This window comes from Neolamprologus brichardi, chromosome 5 (assembly GCF_056152115.1).
Source record: "Neolamprologus brichardi isolate AB-2024 chromosome 5, ASM5615211v1, whole genome shotgun sequence".
NCBI classification, from domain to species: domain Eukaryota; kingdom Metazoa; phylum Chordata; class Actinopteri; order Cichliformes; family Cichlidae; genus Neolamprologus; species Neolamprologus brichardi.
Window position 1 is genome coordinate 33,197,806 of NC_142108.1, and position 22,010 is coordinate 33,219,815.

General features: G+C 41.4%; 3 protein-coding genes across 4 annotated transcripts in view; 1 reads left to right on the plus strand and 2 right to left on the minus strand.

Moving 5' to 3' along the window:
• The window catches only part of LOC148102864 (immunoglobulin superfamily member 11-like), a 61,444-nt gene that overhangs the window by 14,779 nt on the left and 24,655 nt on the right, over positions 1-22,010 (plus strand). The window lies entirely within an intron of this gene.
• Positions 3,059-5,594, minus strand: LOC148102865 (butyrophilin subfamily 3 member A2-like). 2 transcript variants are annotated; one of them, XM_087841108.1, is made up of 5 exons: positions 5,151-5,594; positions 4,943-4,978; positions 3,867-4,151; positions 3,626-3,757; positions 3,059-3,175 (listed from the first exon to the last, which is right to left on the minus strand). In XM_087841108.1, the coding sequence occupies exons 1-5, from the start codon at positions 5,554-5,556 to the stop codon at positions 3,090-3,092; spliced, it is 945 nt and encodes a 314-aa protein (XP_087697234.1). In that variant the 5' UTR covers positions 5,557-5,594; the 3' UTR covers positions 3,059-3,089. The 2 variants fall into 2 exon arrangements, with proteins under 2 accessions (XP_087697234.1, XP_087697235.1); XM_087841109.1 differs by lacking the exon at positions 4,943-4,978.
• On the minus strand, positions 18,392-21,113 carry LOC102776177 (GTPase IMAP family member 8-like). Its single transcript, XM_087841106.1, has one exon. The coding sequence runs from the start codon at positions 21,012-21,014 to the stop codon at positions 18,432-18,434; it is 2,583 nt and encodes an 860-aa protein (XP_087697232.1). The 5' UTR covers positions 21,015-21,113; the 3' UTR covers positions 18,392-18,431.

Below are 22,010 nucleotides of genomic sequence, written 5' to 3' on the forward strand. Positions count from 1 at the left end.
AACGAGCACGGTAACTAGTTATTATGCCAAAATCAGGAACCCGTCAATCATTACTGGGATTTAGAGTCGTTATAGGGCTTTGGAGTTGACGTAACGCCGCAATGCATTGTGGGAGTGCAGCACCATTGCACCAGTGCAGCTGTCTTCCCCATGTGATGTTTTGTGTAATGTATGTATGGTCGGAGGGTAAGATGGCGCCGCCATTGCGTGCAATAGGTCGGCAGCCTTATGAAATTTCCCCTTGTGGGACTAATAAAGGTATAACAATTCAATTCAATTTTGGCAGGCCACGACTCAAAGATTCACTCAAGATTCAAGACTCAAAATTCTTTATTTGTTGCATGCATAGTCATACAAGTACAACACGCAGTGAAATGTATCCTGGCACGCGCCTCGACTGTGCAAAAGAGGGAGAGTCTTGAATAAACATCAACACGTTTCAGAAACTGGAGCAACTCAAATTAATCCAGATATAATTAAGAATCAGACAAAAATCCTCTTGTTAAATGTCAGAGGTCCAAAACACATAATTAGTGTCTTCTCAGCAGAAAGTATGTGTGTACTACAGCTGTTTTTATAATCATATATCCAGTCAGTCGTTTCTGGACTTCACATATTTCAGTTCATGGTGTGATTGAGTTGTTATTTGTCAGGTTAATTGTAATGATTCTGGTTCTAATTGTTCGTGCATGTTAAGATTATATGTCTCAGTACTTTGATACTATGTTGCTAAGATATTTAGCACTAATAGCAGCGGCCATAATCCCCACAATAATAACATCCAGTTGTATTAGTTAAAGGACTGTTCGACTCTTTAGTTTAACTGCTGCTACTTTTACCGTATTTGTGCCTTAATATGAGCAACTTGTACGACACGTGTTAAAAAGCTTATCTATGGTCTACATGGACCCCTTGTGGACATTGTGAGATATTGTTGTGCGGAGAAGATGGAGTTACTGTATTGTGATCATAGTTATCTGTGACACGTAAACGACAAGTTCAGTTATGGCTGCACCGCCTGGCAAGCACTTTGATGCAAACAACTCTTCTGTGGGAATTCCCAACTCCTGCACTGCTGCAGTCTTTCCCCAACCAGACCCTGGATCAACAGTCAGGTACGACACATGCTGCGTACTCGGTCTCTTGCACTTACATTTTTCCTTCAATTTTGCGTTTACGTGTGGACGGGATTTTTTTTAAAAACAAAAATGAAAACTCAGTTTTCAAAAATACCCGTGTACGTGTGGACGTAGCCTAAGATGACTTTAGGAATTCTGTGTTGCCTCTTGTTGTTATCTGTAAATAATAATAAAAAAGGCACCTTCACATAATGTGTATATTTAGATTAGAATCCAGACTCTTCAATTTGTTTGCTAGAACATGCATCACATCCGGCTAAAACAAATCTGGATTTTATTCTGTTCAAAGTAGCCGTACACGCACCAAACTGTAAAAGTATCATACAAAGAAACTGTGACATACTTTGGTTGTGTTTGCACTCTGATGATGACGACAAGCTCGTCTATTTGAGCCTGCAACACTGCAAGGCTGCCATCAGTTTATCAATAAGAATAAGTATAATAATAATAATAATGGATTGGATTTATACAGCGCTTTTCAATGCCACTATTCATTCACTCACTAGTGGAGGCAGCTACGGTTGTAGCCACAGCTACCCTGGGGCAGACTGACAGAAGCGAGGCTGCCATATCGCGCCATCTGGCCAACACTGGGATCGAACCAGCGACCTTCCAGTTACAGATGCGCATCCCAACCCCCTAAGCCACGGTCGCCCGGTCGTAATAGAGATAGACTTTCCCTTCAAAGGGGGACAGGAATTTTCACAGAAATTGAAAAAGTGTATTGAACAGGGCAGGACCCAAAATAGAGCCTTGAGGTACACCGTGTTTAAGAGGGGCTATTTTGGAGTTATGGGGGCCCATATTGATGTGAAAAGACCTTCCTGACAAATAGGACTGAAACCACTGGAGGGCAGATCCTTTTAGGCCAGCATGAAATTCTAGCCGTGATAACAGGATGTCGTGGTCGACCGTGACAAAAGCTGCTGACAGGTCCAACAATAGAGGCAAGGTTACCAAAAAAGTAGTCCCAGAACGTTTGGACCTAACTGTGTGCTGTAGTTGTATCACATGGTCTTTCCATATGACACGACTACTTTCCACTTCTTTATTAAACAAGATTAAAAAAAAGACATTTAAAATCTTTATTTTCTTATTTGAAATTAATTTACGAATGTAAAATGATTTCTATATTTATGGACGGTGATAATAAAGCTTCCCGGTGCTGAGCCAGAAAAAGATGCCAGAGTTTAAAGTTAAAAGTGTTTATTTAGAATATTTTAAAAAATGTGATGCAAATTTTATAAAATCGGTGTCAAAATGCTTTATAAAACCATAAAATACACAAATATCCATTATTTTGAAAGCAGCTTGATTCTTAAATACATCAATATCAGTTTTAACAGCACAAACTTCATCACTGTGAAAGGCACAGCTGCTGATGACTCTGAATAAAAACAGATTTTCAACCTGAGAAATTAACAAACAGATGTGAACACCTCCAATACAGACAGACGTTCCTCCAACAAGTCGACTCGACAGGAAGACAAAAGAAAAAGTCAATCTCATCAAGTTTAAATACAGTCAAAGGTTTGCAGGAAACTTTGGTTTGTTCTGACAACGACGTGAAGCTGAGTGATATTTGAAGAAGTCAAAGCAGCTTTTTATTGGATTTTGTCTCGAACTTCTAAAAGCTTTCACACTGACGTACAGTCAGTTTCCCTGAATGAAGAATCTCTGCTGCACTGATGTTTACAACCATCTGACATCTACAAAAGTAGAACCAGTTTGTGCAGGATCACCAGCACCTGCAGTAGGTTTTGGAGTGAAACACTTACAGTTGATATAATCAATATGATCTCCTTGACTCATCACAGACTGCAGTGTGAAACATGGAAACACAACGAGACGGATTAAAAAAATAATAATAAAAGGGATAAAAAAACAAAATATTAAAAAAGTAATGGTGACCCCTCCCCCCCGCCATACAAACACACTACAGCTGTGATGCTAAACGGTTTGTGAGTGAAGTGTCAGCTCAGTGTCACCGTTACAAGCTTCCTTAGAAGGATCGTCTCTCTGGTTTCTCAGAGAAGCTGCAAAAGCAGAAAAAGTGAGAACATGAAGGATGAGATTATAACATCATGTCTCTGCTTTACTCACAGATGGAGAAAAGCAGCAGTTTGTGGTAACTGTGGTGTAAAAACATGTAGTCAGACTAAAATGATAATTTAATGCTCAGAACCTTGAATATTAACTGATAAAGTTTGGTGGCATTATGTGAAGATGAACAGCTCCATGTTGACATGAATGTGCCTGAAACTATCAGAATAATCCTGCTGTGCACACTCTGACTTAGTGTGTACACCAGGATTATTCATTATTAATAATTATGAGTTTTTATTTTCCTGTTTAAAGCAAAAGATTCAAACATAAAATGTCAGGAATGTGAACTCGACACTGATCAAATCATCTGTTGTATGGCTGTCTAACCTTACAGGTATATGAAATAAATCATAAATAATAAATGCATTATTCTAACTCACCTTTCTTGTGTTTTCTGATGCACTTTGCAGCTACAAATGGAGCCAGAGCTGCAGCGACAGTCACAACTCCAGAAAACCACAAACCTATGAACACAGCGACTCCACAGCAGGACTTCACCTCAGACGTTTTCTCTGAAACACATGAAAGTTCATGCAGGACTGAAGCAGGACGCCACACACAGCACACTGGATACACACAAACATTAAACACAGTCTAAACAACGACACAATAAGATCTTACCACAGTAACGCACGTCGATCTGATCACGGGTCACGTGGCCCATCTCCTCCTGCGTGGCTACACAGTGGAAGAGGCTGCTGTTCGTCCTGGTCACCGTGGTGAGGAGGGTGATGTCATAGCGCTCTCCTGTGTGTGACACCTGTGGCTCCTCAGCAGGAAGGATGTTCCCATCGCTGTCCCTCCACTCTACTTTAGGCTTTGGAGAAGCACCTCTGACCTCACACTTCAGCAGCGCCTCGTCCTCGCTGATGTTCAGGATCCCAACAAACGGCTTCGGAGCTGCACCTGTGAACACAGCATGAAGCTGCGGTTACGGCGCAAATGTGATGTCATGCTCTCATGTCCTTCTCTTTCCTGATGGAGATGTCAACACATCGTGTGTGAGAGCAGAGAAATAACAACCTTTACTACATGTTACAGCAGTTTGGGAGGACTTTCATTTATCAACACAAACAGGAAACGTCCTGAGTCCAGCTTCACAGAAGTAACAATGATGTCATCATTATTGAGCTTTCAGACAGACTGATTTGTTAGACTGTGACCCAGAGTGTGACCTTACAGACTGATCAGAGAAATCTGAAGGCTTGACTGAGAACATCACTGATTTCTACATCTGCGCTCTGTGTGCTACGACTCTGTGCCCCAGAGGGAACGTACCATTACTCACACATTTGGACACCAGCACAGGTTTGATCCCAGTCCACACAGCAGCCTCTACAAACTGCACATGTAGAGCTCAGTGACATCAGAGTCAGGCTCAGCACCGACTCTGATCTACAGGGTGGGCCATTTATATGGATACAGCGTAATAACATGGGAATGGTTGGTGATATTAAAGTCCTGTTTGTGGCACATTAGTATATGTGAGGGGGCAAACTCCTCAAGATGGGTGGTGACCATGGTGGCCATTTAGAAGTCGGCATTCTTGGATACAACTTTTGTTTTTCCAATAGGAAGAGGGCCATGTGACACGTCAAACTTATTGGTAATGTCACAAGAACAACAATGGTGTGCTTGGTTTCAACGTAACTTTATAACAGGTTACAGATGCACACATCAGTGACATCATCACTCACCTGGGATTTCTCCTGATCGATCTTTCAAGGTGAGTTCTGAAAGGCAAAAATTAAACATGTGTTTTTTCACACAGCATCATGAACTCATGATGGAGCTGATGTTTCTGCATCACCTTTGTGAACATCTCTTGGTTCAGGTAACAAACTGATGAGGTGACAGCTTCCAGCTGTTATTAAAGGGTTTATTTTCAGGATGCTTTCTACTCACCAACAACAAGTTTAATGCAGAACCTTTGTTCTGGCTGCAGATGTGGAAAATCACAGGTGTAGACTCCACTGTCAGCCACCGTGGTGTTTCTGATGACGATTGAGGCATTACCAAACTGCAGCTCTTGGGGAAAATGTGAGACCCGTCCTCTGAAGTGCTCGTCTTGACCTCGACGTCCATTATTGTAATGAAGGCCTCCATCGTACATGAACACCTCCTGTTTAGTTGGTGCTTTTTTCCTCCAATCAAAGAGCTTCTGTTCAAGGTTCTGATTGGTGCTGAGGGAGCAGGGTAAGATCACAGCACTTTCTTCTGAGACTGTGACTCCTGGACCTGAAGAATGAAGCATGTTTGATTCAGTATGTTGAAATATGCAGTTCATAGTTTGATGTTTAACTTCAGACATTTTACTTCACTTATCCGTAGCTCAGGTCACTGATAGGTCCAACATACAATCTACTGTGATAGGATCAGCTCTATTGTCTTGATGCATGTTCAGTCATCCAGGTAAGTAGATCTCAAAAGGTGGATTCTGTTTATCTGTAAGCAGCGTTTTCAGTGGGAGAACTGAACTGAAAGCGCGTGAACAGGTGATCAGAATCAACCTTTTTGGATAAACTTTGCCATCTGGTTGCTTCTGATAGAATACAGGTTTAAGGCATGTCCTCATTGGTTTAATATTTCTAAATAGAAGCTGTGCTATGGGCAGAACTTTGTGCCATCACAAACTGAATTTAAATAAGTTAAATTCAAATTACAAAGTTCTGCCCATCTATCATACTATGTTTCATGTAAATGTATAAAACAACTTACTGTGAAATAACATTTTTCCTCACATTAACATTTATGTGTACCATTATTAATCTTATCAATAATACTGATGTCTTCCTGGAGACGTTACAGTCATTACAGCTTCTCTGCACTGCTTTAACACCCTGTTAGAAACAGAAACCCCACTTTGTTAGTCACAGCAGTATTTTAGTGTTACTGATAATCAATAAAAAAATAGATTTGAGGCGACATAGAGGGGTGTAGGGGGTGAGGAGGTAGAGAGTGCTTTGCTTTAAATTTTGGGGGGTTTCCATCAACGAGGAGCTTCAATGATCAGAGAAGCTGCTGCTATTGTTAAAAAAAAAAAAAAAAAAAAAAAAAACCGCAGCAGAGACTTTATTTCCTCAGAAACCTGAAGAAGGTTCACCTGCTGCTGGAGCAGCTTCTGTCCAACAACTATCACTGAACTGAACTCCATCCTTATTCTATTGTATTCTACTGATCCGTGTTTATCAGTCTAAACTAAACGCTGCTGACTGAACCAGAGAGCAACAGAATATTTCAAATGAGCTCCAGAAACTACAGACAGAAGTTTTCTTTAAGTACTTTTACTCCAAGTACTGTAAGATCACACAGATGTACTTAAAGTGAGCGATAAAAGGATCCAATTCCTGCATTCCTCATTTCTGCAGAAATTTAGAATATTTTCGCTCAGAGCTGTACCTTTCGATATTTACTGTCATTAGTTTTCTTACACTTTTCATTTCCTATAACTGCAGATACAGTCAGGAGACAGAGGCACAAAATCCTCACAGACTTCATTTCAGCAAACTGAAAAAAGCAACGGCAGACGGATCGGCCGAGAGCGGGGAGCTGCTCCGAGCAAAGACGAGAGGAGAGTTACAGAGAGCGAGCTGAACGGGCTTTATAACCGGCGAAAAAGCCTCCAACCGGCGTATAAGTCTCCGACCGGCGTATAAGCCTCCGACCGGCGTATAAGCCTCCGACCGACGACGGCCCGCCTCTTTCCCCGTCCGACGAGGGCCCGCCCCTTCCCCGCTGTAGACCGCAGTCGATCAGTCTGCCGTTGCTTCATTCAGTTTGTTGAAATAACGTCTGTGACAAGGGCGTAGATTTGGCATGGACGGAAGGGACATTTCCCCACCAATATCCAGCGATTATTCAATTGTCCCCACCAATAATTTGATCTCTTCGAGTAAAGAAAAACAAACCCGATAAAAAGAAAAAAAAAGATCTGTCAACGTCTCGTTCACCCAGCGGTGCAGAAAGAGTTAAATTACGTTCTCTACTGGAGTCCTACCTCATGTGACAAATATGGCCAATGTGATTGGCTGTGCCTTTCAGGGAGCTCTGTTTAGTTTTAGCGCTGCCAGGACCTGCAAGCAGTGTTGCCAACTTAGCGACTTTGTCGCTATATTTAGCGAGTTTTCAGACCCCCTTAGCGACTTTTTTCTAAAAAGCGACTAGCGACAAATCTGGCGACTTTTTCTGGTGTTATTGGAGACTTATTTATGATGACTTTTTGACATCAAAGCGGGTATCGCTTTTACTCTCAACAAGCAGCGGGTGCTGCCGTGGGTACCACGCCCGTCCCAAAGCGCTCACGGGCGGAGGATAGTCCTCCTCCAGCTGCTATCAGGGCAGGAGACGTTCACACCTATGCGTCCAAACTGCAAATGAATCGCGCATGAGCGAAGCCGCTGATCCCGCACTGACTGTAACGCAGTCAGTTCTTCTTTTACTGTTATGCTGTTTTGTGGATCACGAGGTTTAAAACTACTTATACACACACACAAAGTAACTCCACCAGAGTGCCTATTTCGGGTCACTTTTGCCGGTCCAAGCCCGGATAAAGGAGCAGGGTTGGAATTGTGACATTAAAAAAAAAAACAATAATTGCTAAAATAAATTTAATTTCTAGTTCTAAATAAACTCTAAATGCATTTAGGACGTTTTTACTCACTTCATGTCTCTTCCACGATGTTATTTCTCTCTCCAACTACATAGGTTACAATTACATTAACATGACCAATTGTGCAAAGTAGGCGATGACGTCATTTAGCGACTTCTAGCGACTTTTAGGACAGCCAATAGTGATTTTCCTTACTGAGGAGTTGGCAACACTGCCTGCAAGGAGGAGAGGAGGACGGCAGCACAAAGGAAGAACCTGGATATAAAAAAGTATTTCGGAAACTAACTGCACAACAGGCAGCACTATTAGTTCTCTCAGTCTCAGAGCAGCATTTCTAATTTTGATTGAAACTGTCAGAGAAAACAGCAGCCTCGAGCAAGCCAGGATATTAGTTTACAGAGGCTGTTAGAATTATATGTCTAACGTTAAAATGTTGGTGACACACCGGCAACCATAGTCAATTGTCTTCCAGGGGCCAGAGCAGGCGACATTGAAGGAAATTTAAAACTGCTGGCTAAGGGTAAACGTAAATTCAGTAAAATCATAATTCACGTCGGCAGTAATGACACCCGGTTACGCCAATCGGAGGTCACTAAAATCAATATTGAATCGGTGTGTAACTTTGCCAAAACAATGTCGGACTCTGTAGTTTTCTCTGGTCCCCTCCCCAATCAGACCAGGAGTGACATGTTTAGCCGCATGTTCTCCTTAAATTGCTGGCTGTCTGAGTGGTGTCCCAGAAATGATGTGGGCTTCATAGATAATTGGCAAACCTTCTGGAGGAAACCTGGTCTTGTTAGGAGAGATGGCATCCATCCCACTTTGGATGGAGCAGCTCTCATTTCTAGAAATATCGACAAATTTATTAAACCCCTCAAAACATGACTATCCAGAGTTGGGACCAGGAAGCAGAGTTGCAGTCTTACACGCCTCTCTGCAGCTTCTCTCCTCCTGCTACCCCCCCAAAAACCCATCTCCATAGAGACTGTGTCTGCTTCCAAAAAAACAAAAAACAAACTAAAAACCAGCAACAAACAACTTAAACATTTACAAAGAAAGAACAATACAGTATCCACATCTGAACCAAAGAGTAAAACAGTGAAATGTGGATTATTAAATATTAGGTCTCTCTCCTCCAAGTCTCTGTTAGTACATGACTTAATAATTGATCAACAAATTGATTTACTCTGCCTTACAGAAACCTGGTTGCAGCAGGATGATTATGTTAGTTTAAATGAATCAACACCCCCGAGTCATTCTAACTACCAGAAATCTCGAAGCACAGGTCGAGGGGGCGGTTTGGCAGCAATTTTTCACACCAGTCTATTAATTAATGAAAGACCAAGACAGACTTTTAATTCATTTGAAAGCCTGATGCTTAACTTTGTCCACCCCAGCTGTGAAACTCAGAAACCAGTCTTACTTGTTATCATCTATCGTCCACCTGGGCCTTACACAGAGTTTCTGTCTGATTTCTCAGACTTTATATCTAATTTAGTTCTGAGCTCAGATAAAATAATTATTGTGGGTGATTTTAACATCCATGTTGATGCTAAAAATGACAGCCTCAACATGGCATTTAATCTGTTGTTAGACTCAATTGGTTTCTCTCAAAATGTAAAAGAACCCACCCACCACTTTAATCACACTCTAGATCTTGTTTTAACATATGGCATAGAAACTGAACATTTAACAGTGTTTCCTGAAAACCCTCTCCTGTCTGATCATTTCTTGATAACATTTACATTTACAATAATTGATTACGCAGCAGTGGAGAGTGGACTTTATCAAAGTAGATGTATTTCTGAAAGCGCTGTAACTAAGTTTAAGAATATAATCCAGCCACTGTTATCATCGTCAATGCCCTGTACCAACACAGAGCAGAGCAGCTATCTGAACGCTACCCCAACAGAGGTCGATTATCTTGTTAATAATTTCACCTCCTCACTACGTACGACTCTGGATACTGTAGCTCCGGTGAAAACTAAGGTCTCTCATCAGAAGTACCTGACCCCGTGGTATAATTGTCAAACACGTACCCTAAAGCAGATGACTCGTAATCTGGAGAGGAAATGGCGTGTCACAAATTTAGAGGATCATCATTTAGCCTGGAGAAATAGTTTGTTGCTTTATAAGAAAGCCCTCCGCAAAGCCAGAACAGCTTACTACTCATCACTGATTGAAGAAAATAAGAACAACCCCAGGTTTCTCTTCAGCACTGTAGCCAGGCTGACAAAAAGTCAGAGCTCTTTTGAGCCAACCATCCCTTTAACGTTAACTAGTGATGACTTCATGAACTTCTTCACAAATAAAATTTTTATCATTAGAGACAAAATTACCAATAATCATCCCACAGATGTAATATTATCTACAGCTACTCTTAGTTCCATTGATGTTAAGTTAGACTCTTTTTCTCCAATCGATCTTTCTGAGTTAACTTCAATAATTACTTCCTCCAAACCATCAAAGTGTCTTTTAGACCCCATTCCTACAAAACTGCTCAAAGAAGTCCTGCCATTGATTAATTCTTCGATCTTATATATGATCAACCTATCTCTAATAATCGGCTATGTACCACAGGCCTTCAAGGTGGCTGCAGTTAAACCTTTACTCAAAAAGCCATCTCTAGACCCAGCAGTCTTAGCTAATTATAGGCCAATCTCCAACCTTCCTTTCATATCAAAAATCCTTGAAAGAGTAGTTGTCAAACAGCTAACAGATCATCTGCAGAGGAATGGTTTATTTGAAGAGTTTCAGTCAGGTTTCAGAGTTCATCACAGCACAGAAACAGCTTTAGTGAAGGTTACAAATGATCTTCTTATGGCCTCTGACAGTGGACTCATCTCTGTGCTTGTCCTTCTTGACCTTAGTGCAGCATTCGATACTGTTGACCATAATATCCTGTTAGAGCGATTAGAACATGCTGTAGGTATTACAGGTATTGCACTGCAGTGGTTTGTATCATATCTATCTAATAGACTCCAATTTGTGCATGTAAATGGAGAGTCCTCTTCACACACTGAGGTTAATTATGGAGTTCCACAGGGTTCAGTGCTAGGACCAATTCTGTTTACATTATACATGCTTCCCCTAGGCAGCATCATTAGAAGACATAGCATACATTTTCACTGCTATGCAGATGACACCCAGCTCTATCTGTCCATAAAGCCAGATAACACACACCAATTAGTTAAACTGCAGGAATGTCTTAAAGACATAAAGACTTGGATGGCCACTAACTTTCTGCTTCTTAACTCAGATAAAACTGAGGTCATTGTACTCGGCGCTGAAAAGCTTAGAAATATGGTATCTAACCAGATTCTTACTCTGGATGGCATTACCTTGGCCTCCAGTAACACTGTGAGGAACCTTGGAGTCATTTTTGACCAGGATATGTCCTTCAACGCACATATTAAACAAATATGTAAGACTGCGTTCTTCCATTTGCGCAACATCTCTAAAATTAGAAATATCCTGTCTCAGAGTGACGCTGAAAAACTAGTTCATGCATTTATTACTTCCAGGCTGGACTACTGCAATTCATTATTATCAGGATGTCCAAAAAACTCACTGAAAAGCCTTCAGTTAATCCAAAATGCTGCAGCAAGAGTACTGACAGGGACTAGAAAGAGAGAGCATATTTCTCCTGTTTTGGCTTCCCTTCATTGGCTTCCTGTTAAATCCAGAATTGAATTCAAAATCCTGCTCCTCACATACAAGGTCTTAAATAATCAGGCCCCATCTTATCTTAATGACCTTGTAGTACCATATCACCCTATTAGAGCACTTCGCTCCCACTCTGCAGGCCTACTTGTTGTTCCTAGAGTATTTAAAAGTAGAATGGGAGGGAGAGCCTTCAGTTTTCAGGCCCCTCTTCTGTGGAACCAGCTTCCAGTTTGGATTCGGGAGACAGACACTATCTCTACTTTTAAGATTAGGCTTAAAACTTTCCTTTTTGCTAAAGCATATAGTTAGGGCTGGACCAGGTGACCCTGAATCCTCCCTTAGTTATGCTGCAATAGATGTAGGCTGCCGGGGGATTCCCATGATGCATTGAGTTTTTCCTTTCCAGTCACCTTTCTCACTCACTATGTGTTAATAGACCTCTCTGTATTGAATCATATCTGTTATTAATCTCTGTCTCTCTTCCACAGCATGTCTTTTATCCTGTCTTCCTTCTCTCACCCCAACCGGTCGCAGCAGATGGCCGCCCCTCCCTGAGCCTGGTTCTGCCGGAGGTTTCTTCCTGTTAAAAGGGAGTTTTTCCTTCCCACTGTCGCCAAAGTGCTTGCTCATAGGGGGTCATATGATTGTTGGGCTTTTCTCTGTATCTATGAAGCGCCTCGAGGCGACATTTGTTGTGATTTGGCGCTATATAAATAAAATTGAATTGAATTGAATTGAATTGAATAATAATTTCTTCCTAATGGCACTGACATATTCATAGGGTTAATTTATGAGACAAAATATCATGAGGTAGTCATGATTGTGCAAATATTCCACCTTGTAGTGCAGTTTGCACAAATTGTTTTAAAATGCACTCAGCCTACAAACATTACTGATGAGTCAAGATCTGCACAAACTGACAGAAACACTGAAGCAGCTCCACATTTTATTCTTATTGTCATGTAAGTCCTATTTCTCAGGTGATAGAGAGTAATGGTGACACAAGATCACAGGTGAAATTGGATGATGACTTGTTGGTTCATGACTGTATTTGAAGCACATGTGTGACTGCATGTATGTGGAATGTCTCACTGTTATTCATCAGGTGACAGAGGCAGCTCTGCCATGTTGTAGCTCAGACAGAGGTGAAGAGGCGAGGTCACAGGTAACTGATGATTTGGTGTTATAGATTAAATAGTATTTATTATCATGACAACTGTTAGGCTGCTGATGTAAATTGATTCATTAGTGTATATTTGACAAAGAATCTGAATTGACACGTCTCACTTTTTATATGGCACGAATCCATGTGTTATTTTATCAGGTGGCAATATGTCCTAGTGCAGTCAGAGGGGAGGAGCCAGGGCCAAAGGTGAGGCAAAGCAAGCACAGAGTAATAATTTTAATCTGAGGATAAAATGCATGTACTGAGGCTGAAAGAAGCTTCAGTACTCTCAGAAGACTAAAAAGATGGGTAACGTCAACAATGACTCAAATGAGATTAAACAATGCTGCTGTGTGTCCACCAGGAGACACTGGACAGTATAGATGTAAAACCAATACGCCAGCAGTTTATCTCAGTTAACGAGAGGAGCAGGCATGTGTTTGGCTCCTTCACATAGTGGACGTTGAGTTGTTGTGTGGGACATGTAGTCCATGTCTGTTGCTGTAACAGTAGTTCATGTTTAGAATAAAAAATCCCAGCTCACTGATCTGATCGGGGCAATAGTGCCTAAAATGTTGCATAATTTTGCTGAGAGATCTTTTGTGTTAATCTTAGATGAGTAGTTTTATGGACAAAAACCACCAGGTCATTCAGTGTTCCCTTAGTGCTAATGTGTCAGAGATGTTGGTGTACTATAACTGAACTAATGTTGTTAAGTCCTTAAAGTCATATTCTTTTATTGTCATGACTGTATTTGAAGCTGTTTTTATGTTTGTATGATACCTGATTTATATGGAATATGGCTGAAGTAAACTAAAGCCTAAAATACTTAGTCAGTCATTTGTTTAATAGTCATTTAACATTATATAATTCACATATAAAACTATAAACTGTAATTTTAAATGGTTTAAAAGCATGCAGAACTGCATATGTAGGCAAGTATATTTCTCCTTTTTTTTTTATCAAGAAGCAAAGACAAAAGGAAAAAAAAGAAACAGGGTTCAGTGGTTGAATCATCTGTGCCCACCAATGCCAAAACCAAATCTACGCCCTTGATAACCTGCATCCTGAGGTTTGTCATGCAGGATTAAAGGAGCCAGACTTTTTTTCAGGATTATATTTTACACTGACCCTGGGTCAGTATAAGTATCATACAGTTTAAACGAAGCACTGAAACTTGCACATATTTATTACAGATGCACTAAAGAAAAACGGGATATTTACCGTCAATCTGTGGCTGCGATTAATCACTTTACTGGAAACTTTATTAACTAGTAACTTCATCAGTCATGACAGAAGCTAATATTTCTGTGCTAACATCGTTTAAACAGTAACAGCTTTACTACAATATAAGCTAACGTCTACACGGTAACTTTAAGCTAGCACCATAAAGACGGTAAAACACGTAATAATATCTACAAATGCATCTTAAAGCTGTTATGTTAGCACTCGGTGTATTACTAACATAACCACATTAACATTACTGACACTCGCTGTGTCATGACCCTGTGCCTTCTCAGCTGACTCTGTATGGCTACAGTTGTTTTTGTTGTGCTGCATCTCTCTCTCCCCTCCCGCGCACTGCGCTCTACCGGGGCGGAGTCATGACGGCTCCAGCCCCTGGCTCGGACACCTGCAAACAATCGTCTCATCTCATCCACTTCTTAAGGCAGCTGCTGAGAGTGCTTCCTCGCTGGATTATTGTGTAACACTCGTCAGTGTCATTTCTAGTCCGAGCTTTTACCCGAGTTTCTTTCGTGCCGCTGCTTACCTGTTCTTCCTCCCTGTGCCAGATTCTCGCCAGCCTGAGGACCGCCGTTTGGTGAGCCAAAAGCCGGAGTCCGAGCTACCTGAGCTTCAGTGAAGGATTGTGTACATAGCCGTCCCCTTCCCGTGCCTGTGTTTCCCGGAGACCCTCTTCCTGTGGCCCCTCACTTGTATATATCCGCACCTGGTGTCTGTGTGTAATAAATTTGTGAACTTACGTGACGGTCTGCCTCCGAGTCTCTCCTGAGCCTGACACGCTGACTTTTAATAGTCATTCTATAAATGCTGTCCATTTAAATGGCCTCACCTGTAAACACTGCTGTATCCACCGGATTCCAGCCAGAGTGGATTCTGGAGTCTTTCCACGCTCCTGTTAGTGATCCTCCATCTGGATGGATGATAACAACCTTCTGAACAATCTAGCAGGTGGAGATGGCCCATATCTATGGGACTGATGTCTGCTAATAACACCCATTGTATGGACTAGTGATGTGCGGTTCGATATTGAAATACAGATTCTTCCGATACCAGAAACTTATGTTGTAGAATCGAGTCTCATATTAAAATATCGATATTTTAGGACTTTGGGGTAAACTTGTAGTTTTTCATTAACAGAAACACAGTGGAAAGAAACTATATCGTTTGGATCTCTAAATTGGAAGGAATTACTTTCTCTTACGCCTTTCATAGTCATATGCGAAATACGGCTGTATAAATGTGTTGCAGCCCCTGCCGTGCGCATTCACAACAATGGCTGAGCATAAACGGAGTCATGTGTGGACGTATTTTACCTCCAAAAACAGCCAAGACGCGGTTTGCATACATGTGGCAAGATAGTGAGGTGTAAAACACCTCAGAGTAAATCATATCACAGAATATGATGAGCTTATGTTGAGGCGAACTGAAGAGGACGAGCGGGACAGGTGCTGCTAGGGTGAGACAGACGTCTCTCCGGACTTCTTTAGTGCTGCAGGCAGGCAACATGTTTAAATAACGCACAACTTCAGGTTTTTTATTTCTATTTTTAAGCAGTACGAATAAGTAGTCTGATGTCCTGTTATAATTATGAAGCTATATTATTATATCATTATTACAATTACATATTACAATTATATACTGTATTAGGAAATACAGGGTGGGCCATTTATATGGATACATTGTAATAAAATGGGAATGGTTGGTGATATTAAAGTCCTGTTTGTGGCACATTAGTATATGTGAGGGGGCAAACTCCTCAAGATGGGTGGTGACCATGGTGGCCATTTAGAAGTCGGCCATCTTGGATACAACTTTTGTTTTTTCAATAGGAAGAGGGTCATGTGACACATCAAACTTATTGGTGATGTCACAAGAAAAACAATGGTGTGCTTGGTTTCAACGTAACTTTATTCTTTCATGAGTTATTTACAAGTTTCTCTTTGTTCACAGCCATTGACATGTCGAAGAGGTTAACATGTGAGGAGCGGATCGAAATCGAATGTGTTGATATCTGGTGAACGCAGTAACCGGGTCATTGCAGCAGATTTCAGTGCAAGACACCCTACAAGATCACCCATCTCCCATGCTACAGTTAGCAAACTGCTTGCTATGTTTCGTGAAACTGGTTCAGTGTTAGATTTGCCAAAATGTGGACGCAAGAAAACTGTCACTAATGAAGAAACATCAGTGGCTGTCCTAGCTTTATTCTGCAAGAGCCCACAGCGTAGCACTCGCCGCATGTCACTGGAGAGTGGCATTAGTCGAACATCCCTTCGGTGGATATTAGCTACTCACAAATGGCACCCTTACAAACTCCAGCTACTGCAGCATCTCAACGAGGATGACCCAGATCAGCCACAGAATTTGCAGAATGGGCAAAACAAAAATTGGAACAGGACCCTCAGTTCACGCAGAAGATTTTGTTCAGGGATGAGGCAAACTTTTATGTGAATGGTGAAGTTAACAAACAAAACCACCTCTATTGGTCTGACACTAACCCACATTGGATGGATCCCTCCAAGACTGTTGGAACAACAAAAGTGATGGTTTGGTGTGGTATATGGGGTACAACGATAGTGGGTCCATTCTTCATCAATGGAAACCTCAAGGCCACTGGATAGTTGAAATTGCTACATGATGATGTGATTCCCTCTTTACGCACTGAAGCTGGCACGTTCCCTGAGTTTTTCCAGCAAGATGGTGCACCACCACATTATGGGTGCCAGGTCCGAGCATTCCTAGATGAACAGTTTCCTGGAAAGTGGATTGGTCGTCGTGGGCCAGTTGAATGGCCCCCAAGGTCTCCCGATCTGACCCCCTTAGACTTTTATCTTTGGGGTCATCTGAAGGCAATTGTCTATGGTGTGAAGATACGAGATGTGAAGCACCTGAAACTACGGATACTGGATGCCTGTGCTGGCATTTCTCCTGCGGTGTTGCTATCAGTGTGTGAAGAGTGGGAGAAGAGGGTTGCATTGACAATCCAACACAATGGACAGCACATTGAACACATTTTATAAGTGGTCAGAAACTTGTAAATAACTCATGAAAGAATAAAGTTACGTTGAAACCAAGCACACCATTGTTTTTCTTGTGACATTAACAATAAGTTTGATATGTCACATGGCCCTCTTCCTATTGAAAAAACAAAAGTTGTATCCAAGATGGCCGACTTCTAAATGGCCACCATGGTCACCACCCATCTTGAGGAGTTTGCCCCCTCACATATACTAATGTGCCACAAACAGGACTTTAATATCACCAACCATTCCCATGTTATTACGGTGTATCCATATAAATGGCCCACCCTGTACAATGAAACATTACATTACAGAGTATTGGTATCGGATAAGTATCGTCGATACCACCCTGAATTTTACTTGGTATCAGATCAGAAAGGAAATCAGTGGTATCGCACATCACTAGTATTGATTGATAACATCCGAAGCAGGTGAATAAAGTCACCCAGTTGCTAGCTGTACCATTACCCAGCATACACCACTCCCTCCACAAATGCAATAAACGATACAAAAGTAATAGCCTGTATTTAATTTATCTGCTGTTTCTCAGGTGGTTGTTCACACTGTTGTTTTATAATTTATTGTGTTCAGTATACGTCACTACAAAGTGATTTTGGAAATATATACGGACAACAGGCTCTTCCGCGGCAATCTCTTGTCGTCAATAAACAACGTTTAGGGAGCTCTATAGTATTCAGTAAGAGGACCCTGCGCGACGATAAGTGAAGCAGAGGGAGCCTGACCATGCGTCACACATTTGACGAGTTAGGAGTGAGAACATGGATTGGGACCTGATGAATGTAAAAACAAATAATTACCAGATTGTTTGTTTGTTTTTACCAGATTTTTGTTTCTAAGAAAAATGAGAGCCACATATGATGATATTCGTTTAAAATTTCGATAGAACACTGGCAGTATAATGTCCTCATAAATGGATATCAGGCCCTTGTAGAGCAAGATTTAGTATTTTGGTCTAGACAACCCAAAATGTGATGTCCACATATGTGGACACCAGGTCCTAGGAGGTTAAAAAGGAAGCCAGTTAAATTTGAAATAGAATATATACATATACAATATACAAATACAATAAAGTTTTACAAATATACATGGAAAATTCAGGTCGATAGATATTTTATTAGTGTAAAATTAGATATGACATAAAGAACTTATGGACATTTTAATTCTGTTTTTATTTCAGTCTCCAAATGATGAGGAAATTGATTATGAAAGAGAGTGACAATTTTACCACATATCAAATATTGTACATCAAAGAATTTACTTAACATCCTCCACCATGCCAATATCACACATGCTGCAGATGTACATTCTTATTAGTCTTATTAACTGTGCATAATCTAAATGTTTAGCCAGACTTGTCAAGAACATGGAGTCCTGTACATTTGAATCAATCTCCAAAATATTGGGAAAAAAGTTGGAAAAAAAACCTATGAAAAAGTACTGAAGGGCTATCATGTTCATGATCAGAGGATAGTACAGCTGCTCTCATAGTTCTTTTCTAGAGCCTTTATTTCTTCCTCATGCTTTTTCTTCAAGTCCTTAATTTGTTCTTTGAGAGATTTTTCTTTGTAACTGGAGAGTTCATCCAACTGTTTGTAATCTTTACTGTGTCTCACTTCTGTCTGCTGCATCTCTCTCTCATGTTGTTGTTTCAGTTCTTTTATTTCCTCCATGTGTTTTTCTACCAGAGCTGTAAAGTCTTTGGTGTATTTCCGTCTGAACTCGTTGAACTCTTCAACCTGTTTTCTGGCTTCTTCTTCATATCTCGCGTTCATTTCTTTCAGTTTTTTCTTATAGTTTTCCTCCAGTTCTTTCCGCTCTCTCTCCTCTTGATCTCTTCTCATTCGATCCTCTTCTTTTCTCTTGTTTACATATTTTTCTCTTTCCTGGTCGTATTCTTCTTGCAGTTTTCTAAGTTTAGCTTGTTTCTCTTCGTTTTCTTGATGTCGTTTGTCCCACCACTCACTCCTTTCCTTTTCCCACTTCTCTCGTTGGTTTCTCATCTCCTCTCTGCTTTGTTCCAGCTGTCGGTCAGTTATTTCCTTTTCCTTTGATTCTGCCTTTAGTTTTTTCTCCAGATCTATACGCTTTTGTTCCAACTCAAGTTGTTGAAGTTCATCTTGTATTTTCCTTTGGCGGTCCTCTGCTTCTCGCCTTTCCTGTTCTCTTTTTCTCTGTTCACGTTCATCCTTTATGTTATCCTCCATTTTTTTAAGTTGTTTTTCTATCAGTTTTCTCTGCTGTTCAGTTTCCGCTCTCTGTTCTTTCATTCTTTCTTCCATTGCTTTTATTTGTTCCTCATGTTTTTGTTCAAGCTCTTCTTTCTGTCTCTTCATCTCCTCTTCCTTCTCTTTTAGGATCCTCTCCACTTCCTTCTTTATTGCCACCTCAGCCTCTTGGAACATCTCACTGGTGTAGCAGCTGCCTCCATTTCGGCGCACCATTACCTCAATCTTTGCCAGCAGCTCACTGACCTGAGCCCGATTCTTTGCATCATTATTATTAAAGACATGATATCTGTCTCCACAATCATGAATCAGTTTTTGTACAAATTCATCACAATCATCTTCTATGTAACTCTCAAATGTTTGACCTTTCAGTTCATCTTTCCTGGTAAATGTAACGATGATGAAATGTTGTGAATTTTTCCCAAAGTATTTCTTGATCAGTTTAACAGTTTCTTTTTCTTCCTTTGTAAACCGGCCGATTGATAGCACCAGTAAGATCACATGAGGTCCAGGAGCCAACATGGTGATGCACTTAACGAGCTCTTGTTCAACTTCATTACTGGACAGACTTGTGTCAAACAGACCGGGGGTGTCGACCACAACAACAGGACGTCCATCAACCTCTCCTTCTGCTTTCTTACAGAACTTTGTCACAGACTTCACACTGGGCTTAGATTTAAAATGTTCTTTCCCCAGAATGGTGTTTCCAGTTGCGCTCTTCCCACTGCCAGTCTTCCCAATCAGAACCATCCTGAGACATTCCCTGTTCTGATTTCTATCATCAACACACATGGCCCTTTTTTTTCTTAAATCCAGCATTTCAGCTTTAAGTCTTGTGTTAATGTTTTTCTGTTCTACCACTCTCTCCATCTGAGCTAATATGAACATGTCTTTTGTGAAGGATTTGGGTCCTTTATCTCTCACCTTTTCAACAGCCTGGACCAGCTGTGGGATCTGCTGTTTGTCATTAATGTTGAGAACAACAGATCTTCCTCCACAGCTCTCACAGAGCTCTTGGATGTCCTTCTTGTCTTTTAGAAAGTTACCAACAGCTGGATGTGTAGGATCTGAGTCCACAGTGAACAGAATCATGGTGAAGTCATTGACTCGAGAGCTGAATGTGTTCTGGATGGTCTCTAACTCTCCCTTGTCTTCATCAGTGAGGGGAGCCACAGGTAGGACCAGGATGAAGGCATGGACACCCTCAGGATCACAGAGGGAGATACACCTGAGTGATTCCTCCATCACTGCCTCCTGAGGTTTTCCATACAAGGCTGGCAGCTCCACCAGGGAAACCCAACATCCACACACCTCTCCCTGATGTTTAACACACTCTGATGAGTTAGAGTCTGAATGAAGCTCTGTCTGATCTAAAATGGCCTTGGCTGCTGAAGTCTTCCCTGCTCCTCTTCTCCCACACAGAACCAGGTTTAGCACTGGCTTGATGAGTTCAGACGTCAGTTCTGTGGTCTCTTCAGCGAGTGTGAGGAATTTTCCTTTATTTTCATTCACAATGTCTTCAATCTTTGCCATTAACTGTTTGTGGTCTCCCTCAAACATGTTGTAGAGTCTTCCTCCACAGTCCCTGAGGAGTTCATTCACACAGAAACTCGTTTGATTGTCATGTGTGTTGATGACCATCGAGTGTTTAAAGGCATTTTGATCAAACAAACTCAGGATGACCTTCAGAGTTGTTCTGTTCTCTTCAGTGAAATCAGAAGGTTTCACTAACAGCAGCAAAATGTTTGGTCCAGGAAGGGAAAGACTCACACAGCTTCTCATCTCTTCAATAATTGCTTCCACAGTCATACTAAACATGTCTGGGGTTTTCACCGCTGTTACTGGTTTTCTTTTCCATTCTCCACAAGCCACCTCACATTGCTTGTTCGGGTTGAATTTAAAGAACTGAAAGTGTTTTTTCTGCATGATAAATTTGCAGAGCATTTTCTTTTTGTCCTCTCCTTTTCCAAATATCACAATTCTGAGTCCAGGTGCTGTAAATTAACAAAAATACTAAGATTAAGATACCAGCAAGTATATGTGTATATATATATATATATATATATATATATATATATATATATACTCCGTGAATCGCAACCTTATCGTGGTGGAGGGGTTTGTGTGTCCCAGGGATCCCAGGGGCTATGTTGTCTGGGGGCTTTTGCCCCCTGGTAGGGTCTCCCATGGCAAATTGGTCCTGGGTGAGGGACCAGACAAAGAGCGATTCAGAAGACCCTTATGAAAAGAACACCGAGGGAACAGTTTACCCTGCCCGGGATAGGGTTACCGGGGCCCTGCCCTGGAGCCAGGCCCGGGGAGGGTGCCCCAGGGCGAGCGTCTGGTGGCCGGGCCTTAGTCCATGGGGTCCGGCCGGGCACAGCCCGAAGAGGAGACATGGGCCCATCCTCCCGCAGGCCCACCACCCACAGGAGGCGCCATAGGAGTCGGGTGCATTGTGTACCGGGTGGCGGAGTATGTGAGATATATGTGACCTGTGACCACTGGGGGGGTCTATGTGCTCATGCTGGCGACAAATTGTTTACATCACTACAAAGAAGGCCTCTGTGTTCAAGTATTACCAGATATGCAACTGGGCCATAGATAAGTTGATGCTGGCAAATGTTTCTTTGCTATTCTTCACAGCCTGCAGAAGGAAACCGGTGCGCATAACAGGCATATCAAACTGACTGGGAAGTTATAACTATAGTGTAAATGCCATGGATACTTAAACATGCATCATTACAAAAACTTACATGTTAGATATTAATTGAAAGGTTATTTCTCAAGAGTTGGCAGTTTGCCTTGTAATCG

Bases quoted from the DNA above. Each gene is read 5' to 3' on its own strand.
- LOC148102865 (XM_087841108.1), bottom strand. From the start codon at position 5,556: ATGTCTGAAGTTAAACATCAAACTATGAACTGCATATTTCAACATACT. The intron at 4,979-5,150 runs GTGAGTAGAAAG...TTTGCCTTTCAG, and splicing joins CTGCATTAAACTTGTTGTTG to AACTCACCTTGAAAGATCGA. The intron at 4,152-4,942 runs GTGAGTGATGAT...CTGTGTTCACAG, and splicing joins TCGATCAGGAGAAATCCCAG to GTGCAGCTCCGAAGCCGTTT.
- LOC102776177 (XM_087841106.1), bottom strand. From the start codon at position 21,014: ATGTTTAGTATGACTGTGGAAGCAATTATTGAAGAGATGAGAAGCTGT.